Genomic DNA, 16071 nt, shown 5'->3' on the forward strand with positions numbered 1-16071 from the left:
GGACGATATCAGACGAGTCGCGGGGAGCCGCTGGATTCAGGCGGCGCAAGACCGTGGCGTGTGGAAGCCCCTACATAAGGGACCTATTTTCAGCAGTGAACGTCCGTCGGTTGCGGGTTAATGATGATGATGATCAGCATTTTATTAAAAATAGCAATGAGATTTTGTGTAGGTTCCGGTACCTACGCATTGTCTTTTAATTTTTATGGTCCATCGTCTTACGAAAGAACCGTGGCTGAAGACATTTCAAAAGACTTGAGCAAATTCTTATAACTGACTCACTTGATAAAATAGAATATATGTAACTAAAAATCAAGCTGTAGAGCTTGCTCTCTTTCTCTCTTCACGTCGCGTAATCTTCATTGCATGAGGAGTTTTCTTGGGATAATATTGCAGTGTGATCCCAGGTTTCCTGGAACCCAGATCAACGTGGAATTTCTTTCTTACTGCGGGATTGAGAGGCTTTCTACACTAGGTAGCTAGATACACAAACTCGATTATAACTTAGATAGCTCGATAGTGCACAGGAGTTCAAAGTTTCAAGCCAGGGTATGCAGGACGTCATCCATGACTGTACATCCGTGGGACTGTACTGATCTTCATCTAACGTTGAGTTGTTTTTCAAAAAAAAGTTATCTACGTGAGTTTTCACAACGGGTTTGTCGTTTGGTCCGAGTTCGATCCATATCACGCTTGTTCTTAAATATCGTACAAATTATCTAAAACAACGTTCTCGCTCTATATCCCTTCATCCGCCATTGCCGCCATGAGCTAAAGTAGGTCCTCAACATAATTTAGAGCTGCGGAAACTTAGAACAATAACTTACGAATAGGCACCTAGGGCCACACTAGAGACTTTTTGTTTTCCCACTTTTTGTCTTGTCGATACCGTGAGGACATGAAAGGGATCAGATTTGTCCATTTTATCCAAATCTCATAACATCTGAATAAAATGGACACATTTGGATCCCTTATTTTTCTCGTATCTATTAATGCTTGACCTTACATCTACGTGTCTCTCTCTTCTCTCCCTGCCTCACTTCCTAATTGCTGTGGGTCGTGACCCTTTCCATTAATCACATAATGATAGAGATTCCTTTGGATAGTAATGCGGTGAGTTTTTCGGCCCTTGCTACCAGGTCTGATTGCCACCAAGCGCTGGCCTATAATATTAAAAAAAAATACAATAGTATTGAAAATGCCGATGAACTTGAGCTGAACATATATACAGCATATTACATTATAACATATATTATTATAATATACATTATAACATATACCTACATTATATTATATTATAACATAGCATATTTTATATTTTGTTTTATAAAGATGTTTTTCATTCAAAATTTAGGGTCAAATTTGAACTGTTGTCAGTGTATTTTATAACTTTTATAAGTTTTATAACCTTTTGGGACAGGCAATGATGATTGTTGATTTTACAGCCTAGTCAGCCATAATAATCCTAATAAGTCAGTAATATCCGCGTGTAAATTTGGAGTTCTCATGCCAACTTTTGGTCGTGCGACATGTCGCTAATGAGTTCTCACATTGTCTAGAATGTTAAAGAATGAGCGGGGATCGTTTTCCACTGGCTGCACTTCTTATTGTCTCATGATTCTTGACTTCCACATTTTATTTCTTGTCTCGAATCCGTGGTGAGAGGAAGCCATTGTTTAGTTACGCGCCAACTTTTGACAGTGGTTTTTTTTTTTTACGCAAGACAAGGCACTTGCTGGAAGTCTAGTGGGCCTAGGTAATATTTGATGTCTGCTCTTCATAGTGAAAATGGTGAAATTTTGGTGGATGTTCCTGTTGTTTGCGAAAACGGCATCGGCTAGTGACAACGAGCTACCCGATTCTGATTCGGAGAAAAGTAAGTTTATTAAAACTTTCAATATTATTTCGCAGTAAGACCTAACCATACTTTGTTGAGTTTGTTGTGGACTCTTCTCAGACCTGGGCGCGTTTGGAACCCTCGTAGCTTTAGTTTGAAGTTTACGTATTTTTTTTAAATAAGAAAATTAGCCATGTTAAATGACTAATATTCCCTTTACCTCTCCAACTAAGCGCCAAGCTTCTGCTAGGAGTAGGTACGACAATAGTACAACGGGCGGGGTTTGAACCGTCGACCTTTCGGTTTTCAGTCCACTCCTTTACCGGTTGAGCTATTGAGGCTCTAAATTATTACCCCACTTCATCATTGTATTGCAAATTCAGCAAGTGACAATCAGAAAGTGTACCTATACAATAATACCCAATCTGAAAAAATATTTTAGTTTGAGATTGAAGATTTTTAAAAGGATTTGTAGTCTATAGTCTATAACAATCGAATCAAGAACCAGTATTGACTAATCCTTTTCCTCAAGCGTAGGTAGTAGGATGTAGGTACGTAGGTCTAATGCAACTTGCAAGGTGGAACCTACGACCATCTGAAACCGGGAATGCTTACGTCTTTGAGCTAGTACGGTTTGATGCAGTGTTTATATCTCGGAAGTGTGAATTAGCTTTTTAGGGTTTCGTACGCGTTACCTTTATATCAAAATATATTTATATTCATTATGTCTGTAAATAATAATAGAAAATCCTATAATCTCTCGTACTTTTGCTTAAAAATTTCGCTTTCAGTAGTTACCACACTGAAACATGACATAACTGTTTCAAAAATACCCACACTTTTTGAATACAAATTGCATCGCCGTTTCCCACGCTTTCCATCACAATATATTTTGATTCACATGATTTAAAGGCATCAAGTAGTTATATGCAACCGTATTAACAAAATAGCTTCAGTACCTCATTAAAATTCGAAAGGTCCCGGGTTTAAATCAGTTCTGTTGGATAATTGGCATACTAAACATATTCATACCTACATACAATTAAGATAGGTACATAAAAGCTGTGATAGTCTAGTTCTAGTGGCTTAGTTGGCCTTCCAGCCCGTTTAGATCCCAGGCACGCGCGTCTAACTTTTCGGAGTTAAGTATATGTGTGTTACATAAGCAAATAAATATATTACTTGCTACAGTGAAGAAAAACATAGCCTGCACGCCTGAAAGTTCTCCACAATGTTCTCAAAGGTCCGCCAATCCGGACTTGGGCTGCGTGGTAGACTATGGCAAAACCTTTCTCATTCAGACATTCCGTGCTCAGTAGATAGCCGGCGATAAGTTGATCATGATGACGATTATTGTCATCAATCAATCAGCCTGTTTGCGTCCACTGCTGGACATAGGGCCTTCCCAAGAGCACGCCACCACACACGATCCTCTGCCTTCCTCATCCACCCACTTCCCGCTACCTTCTTAAGGTCGTCAGTCCAGCGGGTTGGAGGTCGTCCCACACTGCGCTTGCCGATACGCGGTCTCCGATGCTGCCAGTGTCCACGTCTCAGCGCAATACGTCATCACAGGTAGGACACACTCCTTAAAGACTTTCGTCTTTTAGGCTTTGGGGTATCGACGAATTGAAGATTTGACGCAATTTTCAGGTTTAGGCCATGGTCCACTACGCTTTGCTAAATGCGGATTGGCAGATTTCACACACCTATGAGAATGGAGAACTTTCTGGCGGGCATGTTTTCTCACGATGCTTTCTTTCACTTTCAAATAAAGCGATAATTAGGTACTTAATTGCTTAAAACGCACATTAGCTCACAAAATGTTACAAGATGTGTGCGCGGAAGCGAACCCTTGAACTCTCGAATAGCAGGCAGTCTTTTATTAAACCACTATAGGCTCTCACCGTTTTTCAATACTGACGCATAAATTTAAAAAATGTGTTTAATTTAGGTACAGGCTATCTCAGACGTAGTAGCCTGGCTCACACACCGAATAAAATTAACTTAATTTTCCTAATTGCCCATAACTTTCCTTGCTAATTTTTAGGGTTCCGTACCTCAAAAGGAAAAACGGAACCCTTTTAGGATCACTCTGTTGTCTGTCTATCAAGAAATCTACAGGGTACTTCCCGTTGATCTAGAATCATGGAATTTGGCAGGTAGGTAGGTTTTATAGCAGACATTAGGGGAAAAACCTGAAAACCGTGAATTTGTGGTCACATCACAAAAAAAATTAAAAAGTGTTTTGAACAAACTTAGTTAGTAGGTAACTTAGGTAGTAGTAACTTAGGTAGTTAGTGTTTTCAACTTATAAAGTAAGATTACTATACCAAGTGGGGTATTATATGAGAGGGCTTTACCTGTACATTCTAAAACAGTTTGTTTTAAATGCATAATAGTTTTTGATTTATCGTGATTCGTGCAAAATGACGATAAAATACGACTGTTGTACGGAACGCTGGGTGCGCAAGCCTGGTTCACACTTGGCCGGTTTTTGTTTAGTAAATATTCTTAACTGAACTAAATCAGATAAAATTTATAACAAGTCAGTAATTTTTATTTTATTGTACTTATTTTAAGTAATTTCGTGAATAAAATGTCGATGTTTGTCGTCTGCCATTTCACGGTTCTAGGCACGAGACAATAGAAGTGAAAAGATAGGAACGCTATGGAAAATAATTGCTAGTTAACTTTCCTTTTTTAATCTTATCATATCTTTCGTTTTTTATCTTTTTTTTCTATTTTTTTAGCGATCCGTACCTCAAAAGGAAAAAAGGAACTCTTATACTTAGGATCACTTTGTTGTCTGTTTTTCTGTGGTCTGTCAAGAAACCTACAGGGTACTTCCCGTTGACTGAATAATGAAATTTGGCAGGTAGGTAGGTTAAAAATCCAAAATCCACGAATTTGTGTAGGTACATGAACAAAAATAATGTATGTATTTTCAACTTTTAATATCAAGTGGGGTAGGTATCATATGAAAGGGCTTCACACGTTCACGTTCTAAAACAGATTTTCATTTATTTTATGTAAGTATAATAGTTTAGTGTCGGAAAGAGTCGGGTAAAATGCCAGGCTCCCAGGCAAGGGGGCCTCATATTATGTTTTATTTATGTCTGTTGTACCTACTTAAATACATACTTAACATTAGATAAAAACGCATTGATTTTACGCAAAACTTATACAGTAGGTAGGTAGGTATTTAGTATTTACACTAACATAATCAAGGAGGGATAAAAAATATTTTTTACTTTTTCTCCTATCAATAAAAAATGTAGTATGTGTAGTGTGTGTAGAAAAAAATGGTTCACATTTTTCAACAAATTCATTTGTTTCAGGTTCAAGATATCTTCCCCTGTTCGAGATGAAACGATATGACAGACCGATGGGGCCTGGTCTTCCGCCGCTAACATCTGTTCCAGTTGCGGGAGAAAGATGCTCGGCTCGTCTTGAATCTGCGCTGGAGCAGCTCAAACGAAGAAAGAGGAATCAGCCTAAAAGCTTAGACACCCCATTGGTAACCAGCTTAGTTCTTTAATTTTTGAAAATAAAATATGTCACTCAAGAATAATGTAGCTTTCTATTGGTGAAAGAATTTTCAAAATCGGTTCAGTAGTTCCAGAGATTACCCCCTACAATCAAACTTACAAACTCCTCTTTATAATATTACTATTACCATTACTTATTTATGTACTTTTTTTATGGTCGCAGAGTCAAAGCATCGATCTCAATGGCTACAGTTTACACCAAGCACTGAGAAGCGCCCCAGTCGATATGTACGTAACAAGGATGCGTGTACGACTACCACAAAACTCGAATTGGGTTCGCGTAGAAAAATGTTATTTCGACCCAAGAAACGTTTCCCTCGACACAATGCTACTATTTCACGATTTAACCATAAGCGGCAACGTAGACTTATATGAAGCAAATGATCTTGATCGCAGCATGCCACAAAATCGAAGACGAAGGAATTACGCTGATTTACAATACGACCCTTATACAGGATACGCCAAGCGCAACACAAATGGGTGTAACATGATACTAAGACTGAGAAAGGCCGGGATTGGATTCCACACTCGGCCGCTGAATCAGCAGCCCGGTAAATTCAACGTTAAAACTGATTCAGAGTTCGTTGAACCAGGTTTCATCAGCGTTTACGCTTATGGTTGCGAGAAGTATGTCAACAGAAACTCCATAAAGAACAAGGACAATTTGCCTTTGAAACGCAAACGACGTTCTGATGAATTCTCATTCGAACCAGGTTTAGAGACTCCTTCTGAGGAAGAAAACTCGAATGGCAGAACGTCTAACGATTGGGATTATATGTATGAATCGAGTAACAACAGAGTTAATTACGAGAGAAGTAAACTCTTTCGACCTGAAGATGAGTTAGATGAGGTGGAAGATATATCACGCGAAATGGAAGATATTTTTACGAAGGGAATAAGGACGCTTTTGACTACATACATGAAGAAGGAGTTACAGCCCGCAATCAAGGATACATTAATGAGAAATATGGGTTACGTGATCTCATATGGATGACGATAATTTTTTACTGTAAAAAAGCTGCACGTATCGCATCTCAAATACGATGATTAATATTTTTTTTGGATTAGGTTACTTTCCTTTTGAATATGCGGTTTTTTACTACAACATTTCCTAGACATTAATTTGATATTTTTAAAACCGCTGAAAAATTGTTATGACCTTAAAACGAAAGTTAGCTAATCCTATTCGTTCATCCTGACACAAAATTTCTTTAATAAATCAGGACTGATTTAAAGCAAAATGCTGTTCAGTAGCACGTTTACTGTGTGTTGCTAAAATTATTTCCATCCTGTAGGTACTATTTATAAATACAAACGTTGTACAGTGGCGGATCAGTAACGTGGCAAAACCGAAAAATAGCCAAAGGCCCCTAGCCAGCGAAGGCCTCGATGTATTTTGTGTGGGAGCTTTTATTTATAAATTTTTTAAAGTAAAATAAAATTTGTTTATTAAGGGGCCTCAGAGAGCCACCAGAGTATCGTACTGCAAGATAATATGCTTTTATTTTAAGGTGTTAAATGTTGAATATTTTTGATGTGTGCAAAATAAAATACATATTATTAAAATAATTAAAATTGTAATGATTTGATTAATTATTATTATTCATTCTATAAATTATGGCAGATCAAGTATATTCTTCCTACATAAGCTTACAGGGTATCACAGATTGTTCTTTTAACTACCTACATAAATATTAAATAACATTACACAAAACACATTTCTACTTAAAATACAAAGGAACTAGTTTGGCAAAACTTTTTCTAAAGGTGCTTCCACATCAATAAGCTTTGCATGTGTTGAACATTGCATGCAGCTTTTATTTCCACTGCAAATTCGAATCTTTTCCACTTGCAATAATTATTATTGATGAATATAACTCACAATGTTATTTTGACTGGTGTGGATGCAGCTTAACATGAAAAATAAGTAGGTAATATTAATTTGAGTAAGAACTTGAGGAGTAAGTAGGTACCTATTGAAATATATTAATATGTGATAATGTCCTTGGCTATTTTATTCTTCAAGTAGGTAATTTCACTAATTAAGTACCTACCTAATTACTAAATAAAAATTGTACTGTAACGAAAAATCAAGGAACAGGGACTGAATTACCTGCTTTATTGTAATGTTACTAAGTTATGTTAACAATAAGAAATTTTCAGTCAAAATTTCTTCATATAATTTAATTAAATATATCTACTACCTACTGAGATAATTTTTAGCTAAAACTTTAAAGAAAGCAAAATAACTTGAAGAACACACTTTATATATTAACATGATTACCTATTTACTTTACATTCTTAGGATCAAATATTTAATCTCATCATACACAGCAAAATGTAAAGCTGAAACAAATACTGCCTTCAATATGCTAGGACCAAAGCCTTTGTATAGAGCCAGAAAACCTTCCTCGGCAATCGTCAGTTTTATACAGTGTATTGACCCATTGCAGTATATCTGTCTACCAAAATCCTTTCTATACTGTTGAAAACCTTGGATCTGCAACCTTTTCTTTATAACATCAAATGGATATATTGCGGTCTTAGATACAAATCCGGCAAAACCACCAGCCAATACATTTGCTATTAAAGATGATTCAACTACTTCACTAACATTTTTACTACGTTGAAAAAAGTTAATTCTATTAAAAATGTGCTCAGTAAACAGTTTGTATACAGCAAATTGTATTCCTGCATGAGGCGCTATTTGAGCTATCGTTGGCGTAATACCTTTGTATAACGCTCTAGCTCCTTCGTTTCTAACCATAAGAGTAAATGCATTTAGGAAACCTTTATACGCTTTACAAGTTTTCTTTTCAGCAATTAACCTAGTTCTTACAGTATCAAATGGAAATGACAATATTGTAGCAACAGTAGCAGCTATCGCACCATTTGAAAAAGTCACCCAATGTTTATGCGTGAGGTAAAACTCAAGGTCCATTTGCTGGCATGTTTGAGACAATCTTTCGAATGTCGAAAACTGAATAATTCCATATGTTACCGATAGAAGTTGCGCGGGGATGTGGCCGCTCCATAATGCAGATACGCCTTCTTCCCTCACAATAGACCTTAAGGCTTGTAATATCGAACTATATTTCGATCCTTGTTGAATAGGTTCAGTTTGCAATTGAAATCTTATTTTTAACACATCTAATGGCTGTGCAATGGCTCTAGTCACGGCTCCGGCGGCACCACCAGCGATCGCACTTTGAGTTACGCTAATTTTAGACTCAATATTTTGTAATAAATGCCCCATTTTAATTTATAATTTTCAAATTATGAATCTTACGACTTTCACAAGGTTGGCTAGCCGCTAGGCATTTGCAAACAGCTGATTTTAAAACAAGATTATGGCAAAAACACCTTTAAATTTATGTCAATAAGGCAAAAATTTGAAATCATTTTCAGAATATTCGATTCTGACAGTTACCATAGACAGCGGTGCTCTATGATACCTAGTACCACTCTCAGTACGAGACAAGGCTCTCTTGGCACTTGAATGACTTTGACAGAGGGCGCTGTTGGAGAACAAACGCTCAGCAAAGGCTACAATGAGGCTACAATCCATGGTTAATCCATAGAGATATAATCAATTAATCAATGTCAACGTTTGACGTTTTTTATTGTGGCCTGCTCTGTGGCACACTGTGGTTAATTTATGGTTTTCTTCACAGAGTATGGAGTACATGGTTTTCTTCAGGCCCTGTCAACTGAGGGCCATAAAAGATGCATCAGTCCATTTCTTTCGCACTTTCTATTCCTCTTTCGAAATCCACAGGACTATCTCGCTCCACTCACACAGTATTAAAGGCACATGTACATACAGCACACCTATGATATTTTTTGCTCAAATCTTATTGGTCGGTGATTAGATCCAATCGGCTTTCATTACATAGAATTTCGAAATAAAAACATGTCGGTTTTGAGAGATTTTATAACCAAACCTAAAAAACTCAATTTTTCTCCTTTAATCCATTGCGAGAGTTTAAACCTTGAAGTGTGCTGCAATTATAACAGGATATTCGTTTTATATTTCTATTTTCAGTTTTTTATGATTTTGTTTTAATTGAGAGATATAGTGGATGTGCTCTTTAAACTTGCCTGCCTAATTTAGGCTTAGTAATAATTGTTAGTGTTTCTAAATACCTAGTATCCTTTTTATCTGATATGAGGCAGTGTAGTGTACCTAAGTGTAAAAGCACCCTACATTTACACGCCGTACCTTTTACCGACACAACTAGATGGAAAGCATGGTTGATTAACTGTACATATTTGCGTAAGTACTCCCTTAGGCAATTAAAAAATGTCAGGATTTGCGAATCCCATTTCTTACCTCGGTATATCGTAAATAATAGATTGACAAAAGATTCAATTCCCACGCTGAATTTGCATATTACAGACTGGTAAACCCCTCGATGTTAACATAGTCGATATCCCATCGACTTCACAAACAGACAAACAAAGTAGGAATGAGCAAGCTTCTGTTATTTCAAGTCCTATAGATTTAGTAAATCCCTTGCCAAATATCCCGATTCCTGACAATCAGAAGTCACTAGATTTAATTCAGCACTCTATTTTAGAGCCAACAACTTCTATTACTCATTACTCTCAACCACTGAGTCATAAATATATCATATATATGATGTCCCACATTTACTCAAATGTTTCCACAATAATTTTCAGAAGAAGGACTTGCTCATCGGGAGTCGGCGTGCTCAGTGGGACTACATCGAGAAGCTGTTTGCTGTTGATGGTGTGGCAGGTGTTGGATGGTCTACCAAATTAACAGACAAGCATGTGAAACCAAATTGATATGACAAGTTGAAGGCAAGTAACTGAACATTTGTTTTGTAACAATAGCTTTGTGATAATGTCCTTGCCATGGAAAAAATCCAATAATACTATGGTGCGCAGACCTTAGTTATTAGTACTAAAACTTCTTGTTTTCGTGGTGTCTATGTTATCACGTTTTTGAAAGCACTGTCTCTGAAACTATGGGTTGTAGACCCTGTTGTTGGTCAATTTTAAGTTTCAGCTTACAAAAATCTCATCACGTGATCACATAGACACCATAAAAACAAGAAGTACCAATAACCAGGGTCGGCGCCCAATAGTGTCGAAGATAATTATGAGCATACTAGGTGATGCCAGCGACTGCGTGGATTTTCATTTTTCAAAATCCCGCGGGAACTCTTTGATTTTCCGGGATAAAAAGCAGCCTATATGTTAATTCAGGGTATAATCTATCTCCATTCCAAATTTCATCCAAATCCGTTCAGCTGTTTTTGTGTGATTGAGTAACAAACATCCAAACATCCACACTTTCACATCCATACTAATATTATAAATGTGAAAGTGTGTCTGTCTGCTAGCTTTTCACGGCTCAACCGTTCAACCGATTTTGACGAAATTTGGTACAGAGATAGCTTGCATCCCGGGGAAGGACATACACTACTTTTTATCCCGGAAAATTGAAGAGTTTCCACAGGATTCTTAAAAACCTAAATCCACGCGTACGAAGTCGCGGGCATCGGCTAGTTTATAATATTAACATTAGGATTAGGATAATTAGGTTTAGGATAGTATAATTATGAGCATAAAAGATAATTTTTTGAACGAAAATTTGAATCCTAATGAATTTCCAAACTACTCATTTAAATTCTTTAATTATATTTTAAACCCAGTGTCTACTTTAAATCTAAATTGCATTATCAAATTTAGTTTATTAACATAATTATCTATAAAAAAATAACTATGCATTACAGGTGAAACTTGCTGCCCAAGTCTTCAGCAGAGATGTGGCCCACAGCTTAAGAATACAGATGAACACTTATCGTCAACTACAACTGGAACATGGTTATTGTCTATTCTAAATAAAGTTTTTATATTTTGATAAATTTGATTGATTTTTTTTTTGAAAAACTAAATTCCTTAATAAATTATTAGTAGGATTACCGATAAATACTGAAAATCGGTAATTAATAGCAAAACCGTTAAAATCTGTAAAAAGGACATCACTAAAAAGTTACGGTTTTCCTGCTGTCACGCCATCCCTAATTTACGACAATCCGGGCATATAATTGCTATATATTATATAAAGTTAGAAAGAGATGGTCCTGTGGATTCTCATAGTAAAAACCAATAAAATGTGAGACAGACGATCACTACAACAATGACAATTTGTTATATAAATTCCTTGCCTCCCACTTCCCCTTACTACTGAAACAAACATTGTCTATGGAGTTGGTGGTCTGTATCCTATATGTTATTGGTCTGTGGTTTTCTTTGGTTTTCGTGTGGTTTTCGTTTCGTCCATAAAACCACAAAACATCTGCAATAAACTTGCAATTCTTATTTTCTAAACCTATTACCTTTAATCTTCATCATTGATAACTTTCAACAATCGACCGCGATGTCTGCCTCTCTTGAAAACCTAGAGACTCAGCTCGAAATGTTCATAGAAAACGTAAGACAGATACGTATTATCGTAAGCGATTTTCAGCCACAGGGCCAAAGTGTATTGAATCAGAAAATGTGAGTGTCTTTTCGCAATAATATTGTTATTCAGTACTTTAGTAGCTATATATGTTATTACTACATTTACCTACCTTAATAATTTACTCGTAACCTAGCTGGTTCCCAATGTTAATCTATGTGATATCCTACCCTTAAATTTTAAGCCTGATGTATTTATTATGTATTTGGAGATATTATACTAATTACTCAATATAATATTTATAGCCAATCATTAGTCACAGGACTCCAAGAAGTTGATAAGCTGAAGTCTCAAGTTCATGATATTCTTGTGCCAACAGAAGTTTTTGAGTAAGTACCATCTAACTATTGTGAACATATTTATCAAAATTGTCTACCACTGCCATCCTAAGAAGCTCCTTCTTGTAAGTCTTCTTTCACTTAACAATAAAGTACTTGCTGCAAAAATAAAGTTCTGTACAAGTAGGTACTTGCAGCATTATCAGTGAAAGTTCATTTGATATCTAATCATGTTTTTTTTTAATTTATTTTATGGCCCTGGATGTCAGTCCTTTAAGGCCTTCTAATCATGTTATCATAATAATGCATAGATTCTCCGGATTTTTTTCTAATATTGTCTACTTTTTAAATTCCTATCATGCAAAATCCAAAACGAAGTTTGTATTAACAATTTTTTTTTATTTCTAAACTTTACTTTTTTACAGCTACATTGATCAAGGCCGCAATCCACAGCTGTACACAAAAGATTGCATAGATAAAGCTTTGGCCAAAAATGAAGAGGTGAAAGGAAAGATTGACTCTTACAAGCGCTTCAAGAGTCACCTCCTCTCCGAGCTGTCAAAGACCTTCCCTAATGAAATAGCTAAATATAAGGCCATAAGGGGTGGTGAATAGATGTAACTTAGATTATTATTTATTCAATAGTTTTACTTTATAAGGTTACTTCATTATCACAGACTAAAGAATAACTATAGAGTAAGTAACTAAGTCACTTTTTAGGGTTCCGTACCTCAAAAGGAAAAACGGAACCCTTATAGGATCACTTTATTGTCTGTCTGTCTGTCAAGAAACCTACAGGGTATTTCCCGTTGACCTAGAATCATGAAATTTGGCAGGTAGATAGATCTTATAGCTGACATTTGGGGAAAAATCTGAAAACCGTGAATTTAGGGTTAGATCACACAAAAAAATATTAAATTGTGGTCATGAACTAATAATTAGTATTTTCAACTTTGGAAGTGAGATAACATATCAAGTGGGGTATAATAAAACAGATTTTTATTTATTTTTATGCATCATCATTTTTGAATTATCGTGCAAAATGTCGAAAAAATACGACTGTAGTACGGAACCCTCATTGCGCGAGCCTGACTCGCACTTGGCCGGTTTTTTACTTTTTGAACAAAAAAGGAAAATGTTTTCAGACATGTTACTTCCACTTATTATTAAGTGCTAAGTTGGGATTCGCCAAGAAAAATGTTACTAAATAGTACTTGGATCAGTGTGGCAAATTATATTCCGCTTGTATTATATTCTGTTTTTTGTGCCTTCATTTTGAGAAAAAATTTACTTGGGGATCACTATAATCCAAATATTTAATTGTTAATACTTTATTTGATGATGGTAGAATCCACCATCATCAAATAAAGTATTAAGAATTAAATACCTCCAGAGTAGTTAGAAGCTGGAATCAGTTTGTAATTTTCAAATTTGCTGTATAACTTCTTACCTTGCCAAATGCAAAATATGCATACTACTGCCACCACTTTCATAAACATGTTTGGAAAACTTATGTGATGTGTGTCTACCATTAGTCTGTGTTAAAATCTATATACAGTATGTGGCAGAAAATAATGTACATCAATCTTTAGAATGAGATTTCGGCTTTGTAGAGCGTCTGTGACTCATACCTATATGACGAATTTTGTCAGTCTCAATGACAGAGATAATGCTTTACAAAAATCTCTTTCTAAAGGTTGATGTACATTATTTTTTACCACATCCTGTACTAAAGTTACACATTTCAGGCTCTAGGTGACTACTGATAATACCTACTAATACTAGAGCTGTAATCAACAGTTTTTTTATAAGAATAATTAATAAAGATTACAAAAATTAACGAGCATTTGATTTATTGAAAATGTAGACATAAACATTTATAAAATATAGAATGGAAAAACAATGTTCAGCTGAAATAGCAACAGATAGTGTATAGAAAAATAAAATTGAAAATTATTTAAAAAATCCTATGATAAAGAATAAAAAAAAACACTTTTTTTCAAAAGTTGTTTCAAATGATACAGAAATTAAAAAATAAATTAGAGATTTTATAAGCTTAGAAAAAATAGGGCGCCCTTGTATTTCATTATTTAAAAAATCTATTACATAACATAAATTTTATTTACACAATTAGCAAATTTAAAAGTCTGGGCAGTAAAATTGATTATAGTAGGTAATTAATATATCACTGGGCATGTTACATTATAAAATATAAAAAAATCATTCAAAAATAAGTTTTAAATCATTATGGATTAAGTACTTAATAGATTATAATATTAACTTATAATAAAGTGTTCATTGAAAAAGATTTAAATTCATCCTGTGCCATTTGTTTTTCAATAGGGGTGGCCACATTATTATCGATTGCGATATCGATAGTTTCGATTCGATCATCGCCTCCCAGCTCAGTACTGTCATCAGATACATCTTCAGGATTGAGAATTTCCACTGTTTCTGCATCACTGTCACAGTAAATTTCGAATAAAGTTAGTACATCGCTAGCAATATTCCATATTTGATTGAACTCATTTTTTACTGGTTCAACCAATTGATGCTTGCTAGTGATGTAAACATAGTTCCAGTGGTCGAAGGATCGGTCGTCACCCCAGTTGAGTGTCCCCGTCATCAAAATCTTTTCATCGACTAAGCAGAATTTGTGTTTCATACTGTTAATAGGTTCGTTGGCCTTACATTTTATTTCAGCCCCTGAAATTAAAATTTATGAAATTATTTTTGTACTTATACATACCAGATCATCATCATCGTCATCATCATCATCATCGTCAGGATCCACTGCTGGACATAGGTCTTTTGGAGGGACTTCCACACGACACAGTATTGCTCTTACGCCGTCTGAAATCTGAATCCAGCGACTCCCTGTAACTTTTTGTCCATCCATCCTGATGTCTGTCCATCTAGTGGGGTTCGCCCAACGCTTCGCTTTCTGGTGCGAGGTTGCTATTCGCTTCTGTTCGCTTGGGACCCCAAACGCCTATCAAGTTTTCGAACGATGTACCCTGTCTATTACCACTTCAGCTTCGCAACCTCTGTCGGTTGTACGCTTCTCCTACGGTTCTCTTCATGTCTGATTTGATAGCTCCAAGCATAGCCTGCATAGCTCTCTCCATCGCCCGCTGAGTGATTCTGAACTTTCTTATGAGGTCCCCGCCCATAGTTAGCGACCATTGTCTCGGATACCATTTACGGATCGAGTATTACCAAGTACCTACCTTTTGACACTGGATTGTCTAAACTAAGTACTAGCACAGTTTTACGATATCGTAAAACTGTGGTACTAGTATGAAATGAAACTTACCAGCTTCAATAAGTTCTTTGATGAAAAAATCTGTAGATGCATTATATCCCGAACGGTCGACAACAATCCGAACGTGTATATTTTTGGATAATATTAAGTTCACCAAACGGGCCTGTATAGCTGGGTTATGTATGCCGGGCATGCAAACGTGGACGCTGTGTTTTGCGCCTTCAATGAAGCTGATTAATTTATCAAAATAATTGTGGGGATTGAACTGTAATTTACAAAAGACCATCACTTCATTGATTTCAGTGTTACGACGTTTGTAGTAATACGCGGCGGCAGATACAACACAAGTTATTGCCACTGCAGCTGCCGATGATAGGAGACGCGGATTTAATCTCATTTTCAGTAATTTCAAACATTTAACACTTTTATTTGGCACGCACACATACCAGCCTTCAATTTTATAGTTTGAAATAAAATGAGGTGGTCATTGATAGTGATACTTTTTATATTTAACTAAATTGTTTCGTAACTAACTACCCTCGTTTTGTATCGTTATCGGAATTTGTTGTATATGTCACGTGCCTATCACTCCTCTATATCATTCATGTTAAATATTTATTCCTTGCTTCAATCTATTTATTGAA

General features: G+C 35.9%; 4 protein-coding genes across 7 annotated transcripts; 2 read left to right on the plus strand and 2 right to left on the minus strand.

Annotated features, from left to right (window-relative positions):
* The first annotated feature begins 1610 nt into the window (after positions 1-1610).
* On the plus strand, positions 1611-6995 carry LOC117988283 (uncharacterized). Of its 4 annotated transcripts, none has more exons than XM_034975413.2 (3): positions 1611-1876; positions 5179-5357; positions 5552-6995. In XM_034975413.2, exons 1-3 carry the CDS (start codon positions 1789-1791, stop codon positions 6380-6382), a joined length of 1098 nt encoding a protein of 365 aa, XP_034831304.1. In that variant the 5' UTR covers positions 1611-1788; the 3' UTR covers positions 6383-6995. The 4 variants fall into 4 exon arrangements, with proteins under 4 accessions (XP_034831304.1, XP_069358971.1, XP_069358970.1 ...); XM_069502870.1 differs by lacking the exon at positions 1611-1876 and adding an exon at positions 4688-4715; XM_069502869.1 differs by lacking the exon at positions 1611-1876 and adding an exon at positions 4804-4869.
* On the minus strand, positions 6970-8765 carry LOC117988284 (mitochondrial thiamine pyrophosphate carrier-like). The gene has a single exon (XM_034975414.2). The coding sequence runs from the start codon at positions 8642-8644 to the stop codon at positions 7682-7684; it is 963 nt and encodes a 320-aa protein (XP_034831305.1). The 5' UTR covers positions 8645-8765; the 3' UTR covers positions 6970-7681.
* A 2897-nt stretch (positions 8766-11662) lies between these two features.
* MED10 (mediator complex subunit 10) lies at positions 11663-14002 on the plus strand. Its single transcript, XM_034975417.2, has 3 exons — positions 11663-11922; positions 12130-12213; positions 12588-14002. Exons 1-3 carry the CDS (start codon positions 11801-11803, stop codon positions 12775-12777), a joined length of 396 nt encoding a protein of 131 aa, XP_034831308.1. The 5' UTR covers positions 11663-11800; the 3' UTR covers positions 12778-14002.
* LOC117988285 (mitochondrial cardiolipin hydrolase-like) lies at positions 12593-15984 on the minus strand. Its single transcript, XM_034975416.2, has 2 exons — positions 15479-15984; positions 12593-14868 (listed from the first exon to the last, which is right to left on the minus strand). The coding sequence occupies exons 1-2, from the start codon at positions 15822-15824 to the stop codon at positions 14444-14446; spliced, it is 771 nt and encodes a 256-aa protein (XP_034831307.1). The 5' UTR covers positions 15825-15984; the 3' UTR covers positions 12593-14443.
* Between the last annotated feature and the right edge of the window lie 87 nt (positions 15985-16071).

The sequence above is a fragment of the Maniola hyperantus genome, chromosome 14, assembly GCF_902806685.2.
Source record: "Maniola hyperantus chromosome 14, iAphHyp1.2, whole genome shotgun sequence".
NCBI lineage: Eukaryota > Metazoa > Arthropoda > Insecta > Lepidoptera > Nymphalidae > Maniola > Maniola hyperantus.